At 39.3% G+C, this 23725-nt stretch overlaps 3 protein-coding genes and 1 non-coding gene across 6 annotated transcripts; 3 read left to right on the forward strand and 1 right to left on the reverse strand.

The window, feature by feature from the left end:
* Nucleotides 1–2126: 2126 nt before the first annotated feature.
* Nucleotides 2127–2198, reverse strand: trnaa-ugc (transfer RNA alanine (anticodon UGC)). Its single transcript has one exon. It is a non-coding gene; the product is annotated as a tRNA-Ala (tRNA).
* Nucleotides 2199–4365: 2167 nt separating this feature from the next.
* LOC103383782 (probable ATP-dependent RNA helicase DDX5) lies at nucleotides 4366–10787 on the forward strand. Of its 3 annotated transcripts, none has more exons than XM_008317072.3 (13): nucleotides 4366–4555; nucleotides 5341–5518; nucleotides 5653–5749; nucleotides 5840–5973; nucleotides 6249–6314; nucleotides 6480–6621; nucleotides 6785–6945; nucleotides 7076–7248; nucleotides 7342–7452; nucleotides 7565–7626; nucleotides 7705–7764; nucleotides 9232–9453; nucleotides 9991–10787. In XM_008317072.3, the coding sequence occupies exons 1-13, from the start codon at nucleotides 4515–4517 to the stop codon at nucleotides 10443–10445; spliced, it is 1902 nt and encodes a 633-aa protein (XP_008315294.1). In that variant the 5' UTR covers nucleotides 4366–4514; the 3' UTR covers nucleotides 10446–10787. The 3 variants fall into 3 exon arrangements, with proteins under 3 accessions (XP_008315294.1, XP_024914422.1, XP_016890933.1); XM_025058654.1 differs by having other exon boundaries at nucleotides 9232–9476; nucleotides 9991–10072; XM_017035444.2 differs by having other exon boundaries at nucleotides 4384–4566.
* Nucleotides 10788–11592: 805 nt separating this feature from the next.
* Nucleotides 11593–14356, forward strand: polg2 (polymerase (DNA directed), gamma 2, accessory subunit). Its single transcript, XM_017035099.2, has 9 exons — nucleotides 11593–11663; nucleotides 11814–12354; nucleotides 12497–12602; nucleotides 12871–12976; nucleotides 13204–13389; nucleotides 13497–13634; nucleotides 13747–13827; nucleotides 13974–14074; nucleotides 14158–14356. Exons 1-9 carry the CDS (start codon nucleotides 11661–11663, stop codon nucleotides 14321–14323), a joined length of 1428 nt encoding a protein of 475 aa, XP_016890588.1. The 5' UTR covers nucleotides 11593–11660; the 3' UTR covers nucleotides 14324–14356.
* Nucleotides 14357–14673: 317 nt separating this feature from the next.
* On the forward strand, nucleotides 14674–23635 carry srp68 (signal recognition particle 68). The gene is made up of 16 exons (XM_008317070.3): nucleotides 14674–15064; nucleotides 15406–15472; nucleotides 15919–16032; nucleotides 16199–16394; nucleotides 16659–16741; nucleotides 16858–16967; nucleotides 17080–17159; nucleotides 17360–17500; nucleotides 19662–19760; nucleotides 19851–19915; nucleotides 20382–20535; nucleotides 20835–20929; nucleotides 21088–21217; nucleotides 21305–21380; nucleotides 21529–21581; nucleotides 21667–23635. The coding sequence occupies exons 1-16, from the start codon at nucleotides 14977–14979 to the stop codon at nucleotides 21892–21894; spliced, it is 1779 nt and encodes a 592-aa protein (XP_008315292.1). The 5' UTR covers nucleotides 14674–14976; the 3' UTR covers nucleotides 21895–23635.
* Nucleotides 23636–23725: the final 90 nt, after the last annotated feature.

Consider the following 23725-nt stretch of genomic DNA (forward strand, 5'->3'; position numbering starts at 1 on the left):
TCAGCAGAACAGAAGAACCTGAACGTACAGAGGCAACAAGGAGTAACGAGCGCATGAAGATGTCAAACTATGTAAACCAGCAACCGAATGAACAAAAATGCAAGGATACAAACCTAACAGGTACATGTACAGAAATATATATCTATGTAGCATCATTATACTTCCAAATAGTTAAATTAGTGTATGTCAGTTGAGCCTCATATTATATTACATAATATTATGGCATAGATTAGATTCGTTTAGATCAAGGTTAGGTCAGATAAGATTAGAGTAGATTACGGGATATATATAACTTCACTTTATCTTTAAATACTAGCATTTTACAATTGCTGAATTAAAGGCCTGTTGTTTATTATTGAACATATGTGTTATTTTTTAACTTTGGCCATACCAAAACACTGCAGTGATACACAGCTGTGGATTCATACTGTTGTAATGGTGTATGTTTATTTTACAGAGAAAAGAGTAATCCACCTGATTGCCCTCAGCTTTGGGGTGTTGTGCATGGTACAAGCTATTCTCAATATTTCTTTACGTGTCACATGTGAGTATGGTTTCATTTGTCTTTTGTATATATATTTTTTTGTTATTTGGAATGATTTAATTTTGATCTGCCGTGAAAAAACCATGACAGCCACATCACTATAATGTGTACTGTAATAGAAATAATATTCTTTTCTTACTATCAGACTCCCCCACCCAGACTGGAATTGACGGTAACAAACACAAATTTGGGAAGAAAAACGAGAACACAGATGAAACTGGCAGTAAGATGCCTGATCACTGTTCTGCCTTAGTGGAAACCATTAACCAAGTTATAAACCAGAAGAACCAGCTTGAAGAACAAGTTCGTCAACTCTACCACAGGAGAGATTGTCTGAAAATGTTGCTGAAGGGTGAGAAAACTACAAAGCACATCAATCAAAAACATGAAATTGAACTTTCCATTGGTTTATTTAATTCAATTCATCTGCTTTTTTTGTTACTCTCATAGTCTGCAGGACGCCTTTATATGTCATTAAAAGCGATCAATAGAGTTGTACCACTTTACATCAGTTGTTTTAAATGCATTTTAGTCATACATGTATATGATGCTTTTGTATGAGAACAGGGGTTTTTATTTTAATTTAATAGAGTTTATGAGTTTCTTTATGCATTTGTTTTGTAAGTGTATCATATTGTATCTTGTGAAAAAAAATATTTTTAATCACTCACCTTCTTTGTTGTATTGGTTTTAGGTTATGGGCACATATCATGGAAGACAGAAGACTGTGTTGAGAGGAATAACATGGAATTCAACTGGAATGATTCCTGTTGTGGAATTACTGAGTGGTGGTTGTGTGAGAAAGAGCCGTGTTAAAGTTTATAGCATGGGACACTAAATATATTTGTCGAGGGTCAGAATTTTTCTGTACTTTGGGGCTGGACACTCACGCATAATTACCTTAAAAATCACTGTTTTGTCTAACATTATTATTTGATGTTAATTTGGAATCTCAGTACAAGACCTCACTTATACCAAGTGTAGAAGTAAGGTGACTAAAATACTCTTTTACTTTGAATAATTACTGAACTTAAAATAATACACATTTGCTTAATTCATGGCTTTGTCTAATAAAGAGTGTTTACATCACACAAACAGGGCATTTTGATTTATTTTAATTTTTTAAATGTTTGTTTGCAGCAATTGGCAAGAAATTTACACTGCTGCCATTTCTGATTGTCTTGTTGGTAAGTGCTGAGAGTTAAATTTGTAAAAACAAAAAAAAATACTACAAAATAAAATATGTGTCATGAGAAATTTATTGTTATTTATGCATTATGTTAGGAGATGTATGGTTGTTTATGTAGTTGTTACTGTTCTCCTATCAGGGCACATTACTAGCCTGTGATATGTGGGTTTATAACGTGAACCGTTTTATCAAAAAAACAGAAAAAGGTTCAAAGTGCCAGGAACAATCGAGCTTTAATCCCAACGATAGAATTTAGCTGGCTTTCAGCTGGCAAAGCTCAATATCCTCTGAATTTGTCCCATCTGTGAAACGCTATATGAAGTAACAACAAAAAGCTGGCCAACACACTACAAGTGTGTACTAGAATCTCTATAAATTTAAAAACAAAAACATTGGAGATGCCGGGGATTGAACCCGGGGCCTCATACATGCAAAGCATGCGCTCTACCACTGAGCTACATCCCCTGACGTCATGAACGAGTTGTTTTTTATAAGTAGAGAGCATAGCCAATCATCATTAAGCTAAATTTGTGCTGGTTCTGCCATTCTAGTGATTTAATCCGAAGCAGCTGAGAGCCAAGCTACTTCACTGGCTTGGTTATCAGGAACAATTGAAGACGTTTCTAGAAGAAGCCTCTTTGATAAGAGGAAGGTCTTTTACAAACCAAACCAATCCTTAACTGCTTCATAACATTCGTTTGGGTTTGACCCCTTTTGGTAGATTTTAAATTGATTTTTGTCACCAACGTCCTGTTTCAGCGCTGGTTCAGTTTTGTTTTGTCACCTTTTCATTTGAAACGCTTTTGACGATGGTCAGGTAAATACAAAGGGAACAAACACATGCCCCAATACCATTGCACTTTGTCTTCCTGTTTTTTATGCTCTTCTCCTTTTGGCCACACTATTTGCACCTGTGTTTTACATAAACAACATCAAGAGAAAAAAAATTGCCTTTCAATATAATTATTGACTTGTAATTTACCATCAGAAAAGGTATGTCACAGGATGTGTACCAAGAGCCAGGTATCATCAAAAAGGTTCGCTTTGCCCAGGATGACAAAGAGGGAATCATGGATATCTACGTGAGTACTGAAAGCCTGAGAGTATATGACAATCCCTGGGTGGAGAACATGTCATCACATCTACCTGGACCTGCTGAAGCACAGCACCAAACGTGTATGTATATTATTGTCTTTAACTTAAAAAACAATAATAACAAGTTGGAATATTGATCAAAATGTTTTGTACTGTTTTAAGTGTCTCTCCAGAAGCGGACACACAACAAAACATCTACAGTGTGTCTAGTGGTAGTTTGTCTTTTCCTCCTGGCTGGATTAATTGGCATTGGAGTTCAGAGTGGGTTTTTTACATCAGTTCTTAATTTGTGTTTACTTCACATAGCTAATTATTATGTACAATTAATACAATATTATTAAATACTGTACATACTGTAAGGCGATGATGATTTCTCTTTTGATATACAGTGGATAAAGACAAAACCAAGTGGGATGAAGAAAGAAAACAGTTCTTGGCCATTTTTGCTGACCTCAATAAAACAACAAATCAACTACGAGCCAATATTTCCGACCTCAGAAATGACAGGAATTTATTGTGGAGCAAATTTTGTGGTTAGTATCTTTAAAGTTCTTATTCTCTTATTTTTGTCTACTGATTAGATGTGATCATTCTAAATTGAAAAGTAAATATTGATTTTATGTCACTTTTTTATTTTAATTATAATTTGTACATATAACATACAGATGTTGGAAATGTAGATTTTATTACAGAAACATAAAAATCTATTTTTAATATGCATTTTTTTTCCTGTCCAATTTTAACACAGAACCACAGCCCAGGAAATGCAATAAACTTGACCTGAACATAAATACCGACGGAGATAAGGAAGCGGGTTAAAAAGATTTACGACCGACTTTTTGACTTTTGTATTGCATTCTTCTAATGTTGTATTTATACTAATTAAATGTCCCTTTCTCGTGCAGTGACAGTGTAACAGAGAGTGGTTGTGCTGAATTACAGGCAGTGCTAAAGATAAAAACCGTTGCAGATCTTGTGTCATATTTTGAATACATCCACCCAGACTGGCCTGGCATTGTTCACCATGTTCCGTGTCTCAGTTATGATAATGATGGTTAATTATATTCGTAGTATTTGTGTTTTATAATAAAAGAATGAACACATTTTAATGTAGAATAACAAATATTGTTTATTTTAGGTGTGTAATAATGATGGTTTTCGGTGCATTCATTGAAAAATTAAATACAAATTAAATGTAACATGAAATACATTTTTCTTTGTTTTTTATTTCCGTATTCTTCTCATGGCTTCGAAGACCGCTGGCATGTCCTAGTTGCGCCACTACCAGACCATGGACAAAAGAAAGGGACATTAACAGAACTTTGTTAATTTAATCTACAAGGATGAAAGAAAAAACCGTTAAGGATGCAATGCAGAATCCTCTGCTCTTTAATCATAGTTTACGTAAAAGGTTTCGCCGTATACTAATACTTTAACTGTACCCAACTGTAGTGTATTGTGTATCTACTGGACCGTAGTACAGCTGCGCGGCGCGCATTTATACGTATTGGTTGTTCGTCTGGTTCAACGTCACATCCGTCTCTAAGACAGCTTTGGACTGCCGGCATTTTCTTTTAATTCTTCCGTGACGACCACAACCCTGTTATTTCACTTGAAAATTCTCTTCCTCCTCAAGGACAATAACACTGCTAATTTCCCCTTCGTCCCTCTGCAGTCTGCTACACAATGCCTGGGTTCTCCGACAGAGATCGTGGCAGAGATAGAGGGTAAGTGAAATGTACGTTTTACGTATCTGACTGTTAGCCGGTATTAGCATCTTTACCAGTATTGGCTAGGAGCCTTGGTGTTGCTGCCATGTCTGTAGTCGCATCATTGTCTTCTAATGACTTGTCACTGGTTGTCAATAGTTAGTTATACGCTTGTTTGTAAACATAGATGGATTTTGTCTATACGTGGTTGCTTGCCCCGCTAAATGTAATTTAAACCTTTGCTGATTAGAGTTAAAATGGCAGCTAAAGACGCCTGTTGTTAGCTGGATGTGCGGTTTAAGGTCCAACTGTCTGTGACGCGGTAGTATTTCTGACTTTACGGCCTGTGTTTCTTCTTTTTTTTTTAAGTCCAGTTTTGCGTCAACTAATGCGGTGTCAATGTCATTAAAACACTACTATGGTATTAATGTATTCTTTAAGGACATGGCGACATATACAAAAAAAAAAAGCCTACACTGACACTCAAATAACTGTCGACCTGATTTTAAAAACCGTAATTAAATATAGTTATGTAAGAAAATGCGCAAAATAGTAAGAAAAAATTGTTTATAAACAAACAACATGGTGCCTCTCCCCTGCTGGTGGTGCTGTATGTTTGGATACCCTGGAATGAAAGTTTTGTTTAAATGGATTGTAAAAACAAATGATATTCTATTAATCTATGGAAAGCTTCACGTGTTATTCAATGAGTTTTTATTATATTATTAGTAGATTATTATTATTATTATTATTATGAACTGACTAATAGTTCATTATGGTTTTTTTTTCTTTTGAAACACAAGGTACGGTGGTGGACCCCCCCGATTCAGTGGTGGTGGAGGCAACAGAGGTGGACCTCCTCCAGGAAAGTTTGGCAACCCTGGTGAAAGGCTGCGGAAGAAGCACTGGAACCTTGATGAACTGCCTAAATTCCAGAAGAACTTCTACCAGGAGCACCCAGATGTCACACACAGAACAATTGTAATTTTTTACACTGACATTTTACAACTAAAAGACTTTATTTACTAAATAGTAGATGTTATTGGTAACTAAATATATCAACATATTTAACAGATATGCACACTTTTAATAGCACTTCTGTCTTCAAAATACAGCAAGAGGTTGAGCAGTACCGCCGAACCAAAGAAGTAACCGTCAAAGGCAGAGATTGTCCCACACCAATGGTTAAATTCCATGAAGCTTCCTTTCCGAGTGGGTTGATTTAATAGACCCAAAACATAATGTGTCAAGATTTCCCCAACATATAATTAAAATTGTTTTCATTTGCTATCTATTTCTTAGGTTATGTCATGGATGTTATCCTAAAACAGAACTGGACTGAACCGACCCCTATTCAGTCCCAGGGTTGGCCAGTTGCCCTCAGTGGCAAAGACATGGTGGGCATTGCTCAAACTGGGTCTGGAAAAACACTTGCAGTAAGTGAAACATTACAAACTTTTCAAAACAGTAAGAAAAAAGAGTTAAAATGCTTTTTTTCTTTTTTTTACATCTTTTGCATTATCAAGTTGTTGTAAATGTTAGTGTTGATAGAGAGCTGTAAGTGTAGTCTTGGTTTTCTGTCGTTGTTCTAATCTGTCAGGACAATTTTGTCATGGTTTAAGTCTAGATTGTTGTCCAGGATAAGAAGCTGTATTTGTGCTAATGTTGCATGTTTGAATTTGCAAGGTTTCTTTGTTTTTTTTTTTCTCAGTATCTTCTGCCTGCTATTGTGCACATCCAGCATCAGCCATTCTTGGAGCATGGCGATGGACCAATTGTAAGTACAACATATGGTGTATCCATTAGAACTGAATAATAAAGACATATGTCAAGTCTTATTTTTCACAATTTAATATTTATATAATTATATAATTGTTTAAAGGAGAATTTTGCTCTTCACACGTGTGTGTGTGTGTGTGTGTGATCATTTACCTTGCTCCAGTGCTTAGTACTCGCACCTACCCGTGAACTGGCCCAGCAGGTGCAGCAAGTAGCAGCAGAGTACGGAAGAGCCTCTCGTCTTAAAAGCACCTGCATCTATGGTGGTGCACCCAAAGGACCCCAGATCAGGGACCTGGAGAGAGGTATGCTCAATGGTTTAAAGTCAATGTGACTTTTATTTATTTTTGTACCTATATTTTGATTGTTTCTTTAACCTATACAATATACTCAACTTCCTGTCTTTAGCGAAGAATTTATGGTAATCTATGTAATTGTGTCTGGGACACTTTTTGTTTGTTGTTAAAGGTGTAGAGATATGTATTGCTACCCCTGGTCGTCTCATTGACTACCTGGAGTGTGGTAAGACTAATCTACGTCGTTGCACTTATCTGGTTCTGGATGAAGCCGACCGCATGCTGGATATGGGATTTGAGCCACAAATTCGCAAAATAGTTGAACAGATCAGGGTGAGTAATGTTATAGCTCAGTTTTACATGAGAAAAAGGTAAAATTGGGAATGATATTTTGATATACTACTGCCCGAATTGTTGATTCAAGTGTAAATCCTGCATTCTTACCTCCTCTTGTTTTTAACAGCCCGACCGGCAGACTCTGATGTGGAGTGCAACCTGGCCTAAGGAGGTTCGCCAACTGGCTGAGGACTTCCTTAAGGACTATGTCCAGATTAACATTGGAGCGCTGCAACTCAGTGCTAATCATAACATCTTACAGATTGTTGATGTTTGTAATGACATGGAAAAGGAGGACAAGTCAGTTATTGATTATTTTGTATTAACTGCTTAACAGTCGTAATGATAAAAGTCAATTTTTCTCAACTTTTTTTAATGTGGCATTTGTTTTAGACTCATCCGCTTGCTGGAGGAGATAATGAGTGAAAAGGAAAATAAGACCATCATTTTCGTGGAGACCAAAAGACGTTGTGATGAACTCACCAGGAGGATGAGGCGAGATGGGTGAGGATTTTTACACTAGTGGTGTTTGGACCTCTCCTCATTAATAATTTATACTTTTTTTGTGTGTCAAACACAAGCCCAGCTAAACTTAACTTAGCTTATTTCGCCACAGGTGGCCAGCAATGGGAATTCATGGAGACAAGAGCCAACAGGAGAGGGACTGGGTTCTGAATGGTGAGAACTCAATAATTAAAAGATAATTACAATATCAAGGGATTGTTTAGTATAATTAATGACTGTTTTTCACTTTAGAGTTCAGGTATGGCAAAGCTCCAATCCTGATTGCTACAGATGTGGCCTCCCGTGGATTAGGTGAGTATACACTTGAGTAGAACCACTGTCTTCAGTGTTATGCCTATTTTTAAAGAAAGTGGTTTTGCTTTCTTTAACTTTTCTATGCATTTTCTGAGTTTTCCTCACCTTAAGGTGGAGTCTTTGTGGCAGGCACTAGGCATGATAGTCCCAGGCCTCGAGAGGGAGAAGGATGACATATTGGAAGTGCTCAACTGGCTTGCCACCCAGTGGGCATAGAGAGGTGAAAGCTCCTTGTGCCAGTGATCTTCAAAAGGCTGTGTGGCTAAGCCTACGACTTTGAAATGCTGTTGAAATACACATCTGTTCTCTGTCCATGGATTTCACCCAACAAATGCCATCCAGCTGTTTCCAACTCAAACGTTAAGAAAGGTTGATTGTGTGACTTCTGCTTTGCATGTTGTTGTTTTAGAGATTAATGTATTGCAAGTCACTTGTTTGAGATTTGGAACAATTGTTATTGACCTTCTAGCACGTATCACGTAGCATGGGAGCCTGTGAGCCCATCTAAACCTTCCATGGTTTTCTTTTTATATCAAAGTGCTGGATTTCCTGAAATGGCGAGAGCAGTTTGAAATATTTGTCTTGGAAAATTGATGAGACCTGGCACATGTGTGTAGGGGGTTGTGGGAACACCTAGTGGGAGAAGAGTGAGAAAGCTCAAATCAAAGTTCCTCCCTCGCCTGCGTTTTTTAGTCATGTCGAGACCTGCCAACGATAGACATTTTCTCAAGTGAACATTGGCTTCTTGGAAGATCTTGCCTTGATGAGACTGAAGAGGGGTCTGGGTATGGGCCTTGTGGGGTCCTATGTTAACTTAGTAGTAGGGTCTTTTTTTTTTTTAAGGGGCCCCTGCTCAAATTAGAACTTAGTCTATTTTGTCTCGGCAAGACATGCAGTGTGGCCTTTTATTATCAAGCCCGTTTTAAAAGTTTACTGGGAAAATGGACATGCAAAAAGCTAGCCTCCCATTGGTCCAATTTTGGCTTATGAGGATGTCCCAGTGCATTATGAGGCCCAACTGCATAGAAGCTCCTGGATGTCACTTGACAATTTGTGGGGGATTTCGCTGCATTGGGAAAGGACTAGTGAATGCATACTCCTAATGGTAAGATTTAAATTGATGTTTTTCTTTCTTTTCTTTTTTTTTTCTTTTTTTTTTTCTTTTTTTTTTTTTCTCCCTTGGTAATAATAGGGAGAGTGAATGTCTTTTGGGATCTTTTAAATATGTTAAGCAAGTGGAGTGTGCTTCGTTCCTCTCTTCCCACAGTAGTATTCCCAAGGAATAGATGTGTACATAATAAATTGTATTAACATGTTTTTCCCCCCCCCACAGTCTAATGATCATCCCTATAATGGTCATGGCCTTTAAAGTTGCTAACTTGTTCCTTTGATCTGGCTGTTGTGGTGTGCAAACTCCTGTGTGGCCTCCATGTTTTGTTTTGCCACACTGCAACACTTTCACAGATGTGGAGGATGTGAAATTTGTCATCAATTATGACTACCCTAACTCCTCCGAGGATTATATCCACCGCATTGGACGCACAGCCCGAAGCCAAAAAACAGGCACAGCCTACACTTTCTTCACCCCCAACAACATGAAACAAGCCAGCGACCTGATCTCTGTGCTCCGTGAGGCCAACCAGGCCATAAACCCTAAACTGATTCAGATGGCAGAGGACAGAGGAGGTACATTTTTGTCATATGAATAGGTAGATTGAATTATGTTCTTATACTTTTGATAAACAGTATAAAACAGGGGTCTTTGAGGTTTCCCCCTACTATACTGTATGAAGTAGTCTTTTGTTTTGAAGTGGTCATATAAACAAACTTTTTTTTGCATTAAATAATAGATCATTTAAATATTACGTGTTTATAGTGTTGTGTCATTTATTTTAAACTTGCAAAATATACTGCACCCCATCTATCCATGTGATATCCCATTGGTCATTCCATGGGTCACAGACCCCCTTTTGAAATCCTCTTATAATGTATCGACTTTAGTTTCTCACAACTTTTAGGATCCAAAATCTTTAATATACAAAATGTTTTACTTTCATAAGGTGGCATTCAGGCAATAATAATATGACCAGGCTACAGTGACTTATACCTGCCAACCCTCTTTAAAATCAGGGACGATCCTGGACCAAATTTAAGAAGTTTCATGGTATTTAAAGCCTTAAATACTTCACTTATCTCTTCTCCTTCTCTCTCTATTTTGTGCAGGTCGTGGAAGGGGGGGAAGAGGTGGCTACAAGGACGACCGACGTGATAGGTATTCTGGGAGTGGGAGGAGCAACTTTGGTGGTAATAATTACAGGGACAGGGATGGTGATAGAGGTTTTGGGAGTGGGCCAAAGGCTGCCTTTGGTGCCAACAAGGCTCAAAATGGTGGCAGCTATAGAGGCGACACTGGTAACTCTAGTGGCAACTATGGCAACAATTACGGCAACAGCAATGGACAGGGTAATTTTGGTGCTCCAGTAAACCAGGTGGGTCCTTTTGGTAATCAAAATTTTCAGGGCCCCCCTCAGTTTGGCATGCAGCGATCCAGTCAGAACGGGATGAACCATCCACCATTCCCATTCAACTCTCAGCCACCCCCTCCACCACAGGCCCAACAGCCTCCACCCCCACCACCAATGGTGCCCTACCCCATGCCACCACCCTTCCCACAGTAGTTAAAATATACGCACAATAAGTGGGAACCATCATATTTGTTTTGTCTTGGAATATTGCAATTATAGCTATATGATTATACTTTGAACAGTTTAACCTTGTTTTGCTTACAGCAGGGTTGTAGTTAAGTCAACCCAGAGCAGTGAATGGAGCCAGACTTGTATCGTAGTTCATCTACGATGGCTGCACATTTCCGTAAATGTTGTTTTGTAACATTCCTCTATAACTTATTTTTACTAGGTAATGCTGTGTTTCGGTTTCTGTTATGTTTCAAGAGATGTTAATGGAGATCATATAAAACCAGGGGTGTGGAGCCCCTTTTAAATAAAACCTGTTATATGGAAGCATTGTGTTGTGTGAATGTGTGTCATCGAACTTAATTAACTTTAGAAACTGGGCAAACATACAACCTTTACATTTTATCTAAGTCAACAGAAATAGCTTTGCTTTTTCTGTACATCCAAAACTAATACTACTCAAAATCAAGAAAAAAAATACTTCAGCGGAATATCTTACACATTGATGATTTTTAGCTGCAAAATTATACAACTAAAGTATATAATTTAAAATGGCAATGAGTACTATTGGGTAAATAAGTTTAAATCTTAGGCTTATACTGCCAATTTTAGTATATAATAAGTAAATAATGTACATCAGTTTTGTGATGTCATACACACTACATCTGGACCAGGTCTTGGGAACCAGTCAATGCTTTTAATGCCTTCGTTAGTCAAGAACTGACTTATAAGGTCTTGCTGCTGATTTGCAGCTGTATGACTAGTATTCTATGGATATTATTTCAGTATTAAATGGGAGTCATGTGACTGCCAGCAGGCTTTCAGATAATGTTTGGACTATAAGGTTTTGGGCACAGTATATACTATATGACATATCCATCCATATACCTCTACTCCTTGCCGTTCTACCTTTCCACTCGCCTCTCGCTCTCATTGATACAAACGTATTCAGTCTTGCTCCTGCTGACCCTTTTTCCTCGCCGCTCCACCAAATAAATTACTAAATTAATAAATTACCTTTCCTTATAGTTTGTTGTTTTTTAAAACCAGAATATGTCCGAAAAATATTGTGCTTCATGTTTGTTTTTTCGTGTTGTCATGTGACATGTATAACCTCCCGGATGTAAAACAATGACATCCGGTTTAATGTCACGGCAAATTTTAAACTGGTTAAAGCGGCCATCGTTGCACGTGAGATAAATGGTAACAAGTGCGTTATGTAGATGAAAATAGCTTTTTAACCATATTTTGTATTCAACTATATAAACCCCTAAAGCAGGCCTGTCTATTGTCTTTTATCGATGTTAACGGGCCATGTAGTTTAAATTAAAGTTGTAACTGTTGTGTGTTAAGAGCGAGCCTGGCATAATTCCTGAGGATGAATTTCTGGAATTGACGAGCTTTGACAAGCAGCTTGGACGTTCCATAATGACAACTTACATTTTGAGACCTGTGCTATCAACCTTGAAGCTGTGGCACGTCAGAGGGCGCTGTAGTGCTCCCCAGAGCGACGATTTGGCTCAGGTCAAGACCATGCTACAGCTGTGTGTGGACAGATACTTCATCTCACCTGGTAAGTCAAACACAGCGCGGTTCCGCCGTGGCATGAGCTGTAACTATGGTCCATTGGGCATGGAGCTGAGAAGGAACCTTCTGGAGCAGTGGTGGAGGTCTGTGAGCAGCTCCAGAGATCAGGTGTTTGGGATCAGCACTGTGAGCTGCACTATGGATGGAGACAGCGATACAGGAGAGGGTGGAGGACACCTGAGGATGGTTGAAGCTGAGAGCCTAAAACAAATGCTTCAACAGGAAAATATAAGCAAGGAGCAAATCATCCAGGAGCTGCAAAGTCTCCTTCAGAGGGCACCACCGTTGAGAAGGAACCTACTACAAGGTGAACAACTACATATGATTCTACATAACATTCTCATTTGGTCTGGTCTGAAATAGAGATGTTTTGTTTTTTTGTTTTAAGTCGTATGGTATTATTGGGTCACCTTCGGGAAAGCATGGATTAACCTAAGTCCTCTCTCCAGGTGCCTTACTACAGTTTGTCCCAATGTTGGAGCTGGTAAACAGGAAGTTGCCTTTTGGCCTGGCAGAAGTCGGTCTGTGCTTTGAGCCTTCTGATGGCTCTGGTCGGTAAGATTTGGTTGATCTTTCATTTTTCCTGTTGCTCACTGGGCACAGATAATTGGCTTAAAAAACACAATATAATGGTTGTCTTCAATCTTTAACAGGTCATTAGATACAAACAGTGCATGAATTGCATCTTTGTAGATCTATTCTTAAATGTTTACCAATGACGTATGAATAACAAAAATAACTGTGTTAGAATCTGTAAAATATTTGTTATTTATCTAAAATTATGATTTTCTTGTATTTTCTCACCTGGATATTTTTCTGCCAGCCTGACTGAGTTTACACAAACATCTCTGGTGTGGTTCTGCTCCCCTCGCACTTCTTCACAGTGGTTGGATCACTGGGCTCGACAGAGGCTAAAGTGGTGGAGAAAAGTGAGTATTTGAACTTTGTGGCAGACTATGGGGCAAAATGAAGAAGATCCTAAAACACATTAATTGTGATCACTGGATGTCACTTTAATCATTTTACTGAATTGTATTTGCCAGTGTTGAGCTTTTTCACCCTGAAGCAATTTTGATTTTACTAGGTTCTCAATATCTTGTCTGATAAACACATGCTGGGTGTTTTTTTTAAAATCCATTTTATCATTCCTATCCAGTTTTCATTGTCTCCCTCCGGCTTCTCCATCAGCAATGTCCCTGGCGAAGAAGTCATTGCCGCAGCATCTCGTGGTGTCAGGGTCCTGTATAATTTCCCATGGGGACAAGAAGCGCTGGAGACTCTGTGGAGCAGAGGAGATGCTGAGCTGCTGCATGTACACAATGGTGTTCGATCAAAACTTCAGGTTAGTTTTAGTTTGATTACTTGTTTTTATTGGTTACATTAGGGAGGATCATTTAAATAGTGTGCTATGATGGTGCTATGATGTTTTTCCAAACTTTAATTTTTCAGTGTCGGAACGAGCGCAAGTCGGTTCCTCAGGTTCTGTCCATAACTGGGAACGTTGACTGTGGTTTGATGGCTTTTTTGTTCAACTCATTGCAACAGTTGGAGAAAAAAGACGGCAAACAGAGGCTGCAGCACAGAAAAGTAAATATTCTTGACATTATAAAATGACTTGATAAGTTACAAACAAAAAATTTATAGTTTTACTCTGTTGGCATGATGTTGTAATTGAGATATTGTCCGTTGGTGATTTAAGGTCCTGAAGTTGCATCCAGTGTTGTCTCCGATCAAAGTAGCTTTAGATACTGGCAGAGGAGCTACTGTAGAGTTGAAACAGGTCAGTTATAGTAGTCACAAGAAATTGACTTTGTTGTAAAAGTGAGGTTTTTTTGTTTCCATATCCACCAATAACTAACGAGGTTTTTTTGTTTCCATATCCACCAAGAACAACTAACTAATAAATATATATTGATTTTCTTTTAGGTTTGCGAAGGACTTCTTCATGAGTTAATGGAGACTAAGATCACTGTGTGGCCTGGGTATCTTGAACCGGCACCAACATCAATGGAGCAGCTTTTTGCCAAGTAAGGTCATTTGGAGCAGATTCCTGATTCTTTCTGCTGTTGTACTTACTGTTTGTGCTGCTCACTCTGTCAATTATTTACAGGTATGATGAGATGGGTGTGCTTTTCTCTGTGGTCATCACTGAGGACACCTTGGAGACTGGTCTTCTGCAAGTTCGCAGCAGAGACACCACCATCAAGGAAACTATGCACATCTCAGCGATTATGAACTTTTTGACTAGATACATTTCTGCTGCTGAAAAGATATAAAGAGATAAAAAGAAGTATATTTCGTGCCAAATCCAACTGTTATTATAGAAGAGCAGGCACAGGTAGCACTGCTCTTACTTGATGCTTTGTTGTACACAGTAGAAAACAAAATCCACATTCACATGCATAAATCGTTAAAGCGTTACTATATTTTGTACAAAAATTATTTTAAAATTGGATTTGGTGATACAAAAGGTTTTTACGAGTTTTAGTTTCAGTTGATGCCCATTACTGCCATCTACTGGGTCTAAGATCGCTTTCTAATTCAATATTAAGATATATTAATATTAAGATTAATTAATATTATATCAAATATATGTTTTATTATTATTATTAATATTATTATAAAACTTCGATTAGGTTATGAACTTTCCCCATAATGTAGATTACCTGGCAACATCATAGCAAAGTTGACTGACAGAGACTATTTCGTATTTTTGCTAAAACAGACCTAAAAATCACACTTTGTTATAAATATAGTCCTTTAATTATTGTTCGAATTCTTTACAAGTCCTAGGTTTTGTGACTGCATCTGAGCTTTCGCTCTAACTAAATCTCGCGATCTTTAGACGTAGTCTTCGAGAATGGCTCGTCACCGGTTAGGCTCGCCGACTGATTGAGCATGTGTGGCGATTAGCCGTTAGCATATAGAGATGGCCGCTGACAAGCAAAACGAAGGAAAACTGTCCCTTACGGATGAAAATAAAGAAAACTCATCGGACGGAGGAATTGGACTGGAAAGTATCCTTCTCACAAAAACAATGAAAATGCGTTTTCATTCGTTTTGTTTTTGTAAAGGGAGTATTATATACTCTTAGCTTTCCAGCTAGCTGGGTAAGGGCAAACCGTTAAAGGCTACGTGTCACTGAGTCGACTGTAAAGATGTCATAGAAACACGACCACGTTACATTGTTTCTCGTCAAACTTTGTACATGCATAGTTATATTTTTTCCACACTGTTCTGGATGTGTTTCACTAAAAATCGTTGTTTCCAAGGTGGTAGAACAGGGCTCAGTGACTGACTACTACTGACAGTAATTCTCATTTGTTGAAAATGGATTTCCTTTAATATTGAATTACAGTCTTGCAAATAATCAAAGAGTCTCAGCAACAGCATGGCCTCAGGCACGGAGATTACCAGAGATACAGGTGAGCTTGAGTCGCGTGGAACTGCACTTATATGTCCACATCTCCAGAGAAATCTTTGCAGAATCGGCTGTCTACCTTTTAAATACTTTCATAATGTCACACTAATCAAAGTGTGCTTCTTTTTGCAATAATATGTTTGTATTAAATTGTTGTATTGTGCATTCAATTCTTGTTTAATAGTGGAGAGTGAACATATGGTTTTCAACAGACAGCTTTGAAAAACCAAAGGCAATCACATCATACGAGGCTGTTGAGCTTCACACTTACTCAATACTGGTCAATACTTGTCTAAAGCTTAGTGTACAGCTGTTTATTTATAATTAAAAAAACACTTTGTCAACAATGAAACACAGCATCAGTATTACCTCTTCAGATGTGTCTGATTTTATGGTTAGTTTTGTGTTTTGAAAGTTTAATTTTTGTACATTTTTTCTCAATATTTCTAGGGGTTACTGCTCCCGCAGGCTTCGTCGCCTGCGTAAGACTCTTGGCTTCAAGATGGGGAACCGACACAAGTTTGTTGGGAAGAAAATAAATGTGGAGATGCTTTCTGACAGCAGGTGATAATCTGAAGTCATTAGCAGGTTCTCTAGTTTATGTTTAGAGGACTATTATGACTGTCATGTCTGAATTTGACTACTGAACACTAATGGGATTAATGATTTATTGTCAATGTGATTGGTCTTAATGGCTTTGTCAATGATGATTTTTTTTCTCCCCTTTTAGATATCTGTTGTTGGTTTTGATGGAAGCAGAGCGGGCGTGGAGCTACGCCATGCAGCTGAAACAAGAGGCCAATACAGAGCCACGTAAACGATTCCACTTGCTCGCACGTTTGCGCAAGGCTGCGAAGCATAGTGAGAAGCTGGAGAAGCTCTGTGAAAGCCCCCGTGTTGATGCCAAGACCAAACTGGAGGCACAGGTACTCATGACCAAACACTGACCAGTACAAGTAAATACAGTGAATGATACAAATGTAAATGTCGCTTCATAAATAATCTTTAATTAAATTATTTTACACTATTATGTGTAGTAGTATTTTACACTACTATTAAACATATGCTTTGTTATTGATGTTTGTAGAATAATTAAAATAACATATTTTTCAAATTTGTTCTCAAATTATCGTAACATGAGGTGTATTGAAAATTGTAATTCTGACAATAACTTGTGTAAATGATTTCAGGCCTACACTGCATATCTCACTGGCATGGTGGAGTTTGAACTGCAGGAATGGAAACGTGCTATGGAAGCTTTCAACAAATGCAAGTGAGTTCATGGAGGTGTTTCTCTAAATGAATTAGTAGAATAAGCACATAGGTTTTTTTTGGTAATGTGTTGATTTTTAATTATTGTGTGCTTAATTATTTCTCTTTTTTTTTCAGGACTATCTATGAGAAACTAGCAAGTGCTTTCACCGAGGAGCTGGCCATTCAGTACTGCCAGCGGGTTGAAGAGATATCACCAAACATCCGCTACTGCGCCTACAATATTGGTTATTATTAAATAACATTACAAGAGCAAATATACTGTTCAGCTGAAAAATTATTGTCCAAAAGTCTAATTCTTTACACACAATGTAACTGGATTCCCCTCCCTGACTGCAGGTGACCAGAACGCCATCAATGACCTGATGCAGATGAGACTGACTGGAGGTGGAGGAGGAATGATGGCTGAAAAGCTGGAGGTAGATGTGCAAAAGTAATCAGTCAGCATGCATGTCAGCAGAAGCATTCAGTATTAATGCTATTGTCTCCAGTATAATCATTGGTAAAATATAATAATATCTGCCAATTATCTCTGAGAAAATATAATCTAGGACAAAATAAAATATTCTCTGGCTAACTATAATGTTTTTTTTTATTATTGTTTTCTTGTGCTTCTCAGACTTTGATCACACAGGCAAGAACCAAACAGGCAGCCACTATGAGTGAAGTGGAATGGCGAGGGCGCACGGTGCCGGTCAAGATTGACAAGGCCCGCATCTTTCTTTTGGGTCTTGCGGACAACGAGGCTGCTATAACTCAGGTGAGTTGCTGTTTGTAGTGTGTTGATGGTGTAAATTATTATTATTAATATGTCAATATTACAAAAAGCTCTGTTCATTATCATCATTTCTAAAAGCTTTGGTTTTACAGTTGTGTCACGCTGGATATCATGGACTAAAAGTTATGTTGTGTTTTTAATTTTATACTTTATCTTTAGCCGTATTGTTGTCAGAGTATTGGACCGTTTCATACCTCTGGTGACATGTCACTGCAGGGTGTGTTTAAAGCCCTGTGACTTAGTTTTTCCTCTTCCATTGTTGTTATTCAAGATCTTTCACCTCCTTTCCACTTCAAAAGAGAGTCGGAAGTAAATGAAACTGAACTGTATCATCTGTGATACTGTCACTGCTGCCTGTATTTTCCTCTGCTATGCTGCTGGTGCTCATGAAGGTACAACTGCTTTGGAAAAAGTAGGACACTGGACCTCTGGACTTCTGAAACCATTGCTTGGTCATCCTGGATTTTTTTCCCCAGCATTTCTTCTTACACTTTAAAGTTACAACGTGTCACAAAAACATCCCTCAGCTGATTCATTCAACATCAACAACCAGCAGCTGTTTAGTGATGACTCTCTGTGGTTGAATGTGGGTGTGTGGAGTGCAGGAATAAGTGGCTGAGCAGAAACTTCTTTACACACATGGACAGTGATGAATTTAAAAAATACAAATGCTTTCAGTTGTGTGTATGCACATGTGGGTAGTTTGAGTTTAACACACCTTACAGGGAGATTTGTGCTTCTGGTTTTGAGTCACATCCCTGTACCTGTTCATTTAACACTTTCAGTAGGTGGCGCCCTCTTCTTGTGTGTCTAAAACATCCCATTGGTATCGCCACGGCTTACTCTTCCTGCTTTTTCGGCCAACAAAGGCTCAACACACCCTGCAGACACACCTATCACACCCGCAGTCACTCAGTTCTCTGGCATGTTGAACGACTCACCGCTCGACTGCATTCTGTGCATTTTATGCTCGCACATTAATACAGGACAACACCCTGCAGGTCTCTGTGGACAGACCTGCAGGGTGTTATCTCTGAGCATCTCCATTCTTTGGTTATTGGCTCATTATCTGGCTCTTATGGTTTTGACACAGTAAACATCTAGAGATTGTAACATTTTTCACTCCAGTAGATAAGAATGAGCTCTGCCTGAGGTGTTTGAAGACTTTATTCGTCCAGTTCTAATCAGTCCATCTACTCAGTTCTTCATTCTCTGCGGCATTAGACACTGAACAAGCTGAGCTAATACAAGGGCGGGGCCAGGGAGTTGGCACAGGTGAGTATCAGCACATGCCCCTCTCCTCTCCTCTGTCAGGTTTGATCCGTTACCATTTATCATGAGGAATTTTCTCGTAACATTCCTCTGCTGCTGTGCTCCTCTTTAAACGTGCAGGTGTATCACCAACGTCCTTTCACTGGCGTGAGTTCAGCAATTTAAAAAAAATATACAACGTACGTGCATTTTGTATGAAGCCGAATCGTTGACACTTCCCCCTTCTACTCTAATCCCACTTAGCCCTGTTTTCAACACATACTTGTATCAACAATAGAATATCCCATACTAGCAGAGGGCTTTTGTGCGAGTGTTTTCAGAGAAAGGGAGGTGAGGTGCTCAACAGTCCTGTCTTTGACAAAGATCTGAACCCTGAAACTCCACAGTGTCTGATTACTGACGAGCTGTGTGCCGGAATCCATCTGCAACCTGCTGAGCCACATACCTGAGTCTTTCCCCCTCTGCTGCTGCTTCATTAAACTGGTGCCCTTTTGTAGTAGTACTACTCTTACTACTACTCATCGGTGCATGCAAACAATTAAGTCTATACTAATAATTGTTCTTTCATTTTGTTCTTTCATTTGGAAGTTGTGAGTAAGTGTGAGTTCAGTTTAGGTCATCGGTGCAACCTGTCACTTCTTCTATAGACAACTTTGATTTGATCCTTCAAACAGTTACACTTGAGTGTTCCTATAGTAATCTCTTCAACACATGCTCCTCCTGAAGCAAGTATTCCCATTGATGTTGAAGTATGTGTGAGTGTGAGCACCATGTTTACACAGTAGTGTACAGCAGGCGAAGAGCCGTAACCTCAAGTACACCAAACTGCAGTATTCACACTACCATCTAAAATCATCCTTCTTTTGTGCAGGCTGCCAATGAGGAGACCAAAGAGCATCTGTATGAGACCCTGCTGGCTGAGTGCAGGGATACCATCCAGGCTGTGAGAGAGGAGCTGAAGAGTGAAGCTGTAAGATGACTGATATGGATGGGCCACGAGGAGGGTGTGGGGGATTAACATTTAACTAACAGAATTGTTTTTAATTGCTTGTCTCTGTAGAAACAGCGGGAGAGGAGCAATGAGGGCGACTGTGGCAAAACCTCGAACCTGCAGTTCCTGCACAGGTAAAAAAGACTGTTGAAGCTGATTTAAATGAAAAGAATTGACCCAGAAATGGTGGTCACTGGGAAATAACTAATAACTTGTTCTCCAAACTGCCACAGTTTCTAGTAGCCTTCATTACACTGTACATTTAGCTTTAACATGTGCTATGACCTGACCTGTAATCACTGGCAATCAGTAACACATTATTATAAATCAGTTACTGCCCAACATTAGTCTATATTTGACCCTGTTTGCAGATGTCAGTTTTAGACAACTTTTTCCATCATTTTATAATATTATCATCACAACCTGTGTGGTTCAAAGAAATAAAACAAAGGCACACTAACCACACGTGCACAGTACAGTCTCTACATGCTGAGGGCAGACACCACAGCAGTTCACAACCAGATGATCAGGTCATTTTAAGTGATTGTTTCTGTGTGAAAAGATGGTGGGACCATGACGTGCTGTGCTCTGTTCTCTCAGCTACCTAACCTACATCAAGCTGTGTACTCTGGTGAAGAGGAATGAGTGTATGGCTCATGCTCTCCAGGCTAAACTGAAAGAGATTGTGACTGACGAGAGCAAGAGGGGTCCTCGTCCACAGGACCTGATCCGCCTCTATGACATCATCCTGCAGGTACGGCCCGGCGTTCATCATTTAGCTTGTATAGTCTAAAGTAGTTTCAACAAATGTTAGGATCTTTTTGAGATTTGTGATGTTTAAGATTAACATGAAAATCTGTAAAAACCTGCATTTTACTTAGAACCAGTGGCTCCACTAAATACTTTAATGGAGGTTCAAAGTAAATCCTGTTCTTGTCACGAAATCCAAAATCTAGAAATGAATATTTTTTATTATTACAGCACCTCAAATTTAAATTTTTCAGTCTTTATAATGATATTTGTTAAAAATGCTGCCTTTGTCGTTTTGTGTAGAGTCTGGCCGAGCTCTCCACCCTGCAGGGTCTGGAGGACGACCACATCTTCCAGAAGGAGGTGTCCCTCAAGATTCTGGTCTACAAGGCTTACAGGTCACACATTTTCTTTTTGTTTTAGCTTTACCTTATCTTATCAGTTGACCTCACGAAACCTCTCGAGTACAATAATCTGAAAGATTTCTACATTATTTCCCCAGGCAGGAACTAAAGCAAAAATGCAGATAGTTAATACTTTTTTTTTCCTTTGACAGGTGTTTCTTCATCGCTCAGTCTTATGTGCTGGTGAAGAAGTGGAGTGAGGCTCTGGTTCTGTATGAGCGAGTGCTGAAATATGCCAAAGAGGTTCAGTCTAAATCCAAGAGCCTTAACAACAGTCTCAAGGTTGGTTCCAGTCGTGGTCAGTGAAGCAGACAATTGTAAAATAAAAACTGTAATAGTTTCATTAACATCATGTGTAAACTCCTGTAGGATCTTCCTGATGTTCAGGAGTTGATCGCCGAGGTCAATGCAGAGAAGTATTCACTTCAGGCGGCTGCCATCTTAGGTAGGTCAACCAGATGACAGCTGCTTTAACTGTTACTTCTGAATGTGTGGAGTCTGTTAGACCCATGATGCATTTATTCAAGATCCTGCAGCACAGTCGTCGTCTGCTCTGCTTCAGTCTGTGGAATCCTAACATGTTTGTGTTTCAGACACTGATGAGACCCCTGAGGTTCCAACTCAGCAGCAGGTGAAAGACAACACGGTAAGAACACTCCAAGAATATGTTTGTTGTTTTAAGTCAAAGTGGATTAACCAGTGGCTGAGTCTGACTTCTTCCTCCTCCTCAGCCTCTCTGCGAACACCTGGACAACTTCCGCATCGACCCCACCCTAGTTGGAAAACATCCCAATCTGGTCCAGTTTCCTCCCGACTTCCAGCCGATCCCTTGTAAGCCCCTGTTCTTTGACCTTGCTCTCAACCATGTGGCCTTCCCACCACTGGACGACAAGGTGGAGCAGAAGGGCAAGGGCGGTCTGACCGGATATATCAAGGGCATTTTTGGATTTGGCAGCTAAGTCAAACCCTGGTCTTTAACCCAACCAGAGAATCACAAGGTCTAAGCTTCAACCAGGTGGACTTGATTCAGTAGTCAATTTTTTATTATTATTATTACTTTAATTTGTGGTGCAACTTGAACTTTGCAGTTCTGAGGAGGAGCCGAAAGTCTTAAGCTTTAAGAAAAGATTAGATAAAAAAAAATGAAATCCCATTAGATCGATAATAAAGACCTGAGTCCTCCAGTTACCTTTAATGACAGCAACAGGCTGCATTGTTTCCCAGTGTTTCAGCTCCGTCACTGATGGCACCGGAGCCGTGGAGGAGTTTCTGACTTTTCTAGTTTTACAGGTTGTCATACCACAGCGGTAAGGTCCACAGCCAAGAGCTTCATCTCAATCTCAACAGTGTGTTTGGCTCCAATCACAACACTGTTTTTTTTTGTCATTGTTAATTTCATCGCCTTAATTTCATCCCTTCTTAGTGTTTGTGTTGCCTCTGTGTCTGTTGAAGACTGGTCTAAATTACAAAGTGCGGTCTTTTCTGAGCTCCTGAACTGACTGACGATCAGTGGGCGGCAGCTAATCCCTCCATCAGGATGAGGATCATGTTCTCCACCTTAGCTAACATCTGTCATTCTACGGTGAATGTGCTGTAGACCTGCTCTCTGTCTTCAGTCATTTCAGTTCATTTACTAACAACTAGGGATGGCACGATCCTCTACTCAGGATCAGCATTGGTCAAAACTTTAGGATCGCTTATTGAAAAGGAACAACTACAGCTTGTCTGAACCGATCTGAGCACAAATGCTGAACTAACTTTGTGCGGCATACGGTGAACAGGGACAGTAATGCCTCAGCAACGGCAGACCGCGGGCCAGTGGAGGAGAAAAGGTGTTTGATTGATATTGGCATCGGTAGATACTCTAAGTTGCAGTATTGGTATCGGACATGGAAATATAGTATGGAGCCATCCCTAGAAACAGGTGCTTCAAGGGGGGGGCGGGGGGGCGGCATGGGGAGCACACTACAGCAAAGGTGGTGCAAAGTGGACCATAGAAAAGAAGCGTCTTATGTTGTACTCCACATCTGTCCAGCTCTTAACTTAGATGACAACTGGGAGACTCTGGACAGTTGGAGCAGCATTAGCAGGAAAAGGATAAACAAAGTCCAGGGACCAGTCTGTAATGTCCAAATAATCCTGCAGATTTTTAAGTTTTTAACATCCCCTCACATTTCCATGGATCTTCTCATCAATAATCATGTAGTAGAGTAGAACCTTAGAAATGAACTGATGAATTATTTATTTTAAAAACGGTTTAACCTTGTATCCAGATGATATTGTTAAATGACCTTCCATTCTTCTCACCACCACCTGTGTCTGTGAAGGTTACGTCATCAACGTCTCCGCGTCGTTGGTTGTTAAACAGCAACAGCACAGATTTGAATCCGACCTGATCATTTACTCCATCTTTAATAATGCGGTTTATATCAGATGTTTTTTTTTTTGTTCCTGAAAAGCTGGTGAAACTGACACGGACTGTTCTTCCGCCCACTCATGCTTCCCCTTTTAAACCTAATGAATCTTTTTTGTGGCTTTCATGATGGATGGATGAATGAATGAATACGAAGTCGCTGGAGGAGTTCCAGCTGGTCACCTCAAAACAACATAGAGAACCTTTAATTATTGTAAACAACATGAACAGTGATGTATGATCAGAGTGAATTTAGTTCTCAGCTTAATTATTAAAATATATTTGCATCAAACACTTACTTTGTCGTTTTCTGAGTCAAAAATGCAGTGATCTGCACGACAGCAGCAAGTGGTGTTTGGAAGTTTGCACATTGGACA

Source organism: Cynoglossus semilaevis, chromosome 9 (genome assembly GCF_000523025.1).
Source record: "Cynoglossus semilaevis isolate Cse_v1.0 chromosome 9, Cse_v1.0, whole genome shotgun sequence".
Taxonomy (NCBI): Eukaryota; Metazoa; Chordata; class Actinopteri; order Pleuronectiformes; family Cynoglossidae; genus Cynoglossus; species Cynoglossus semilaevis.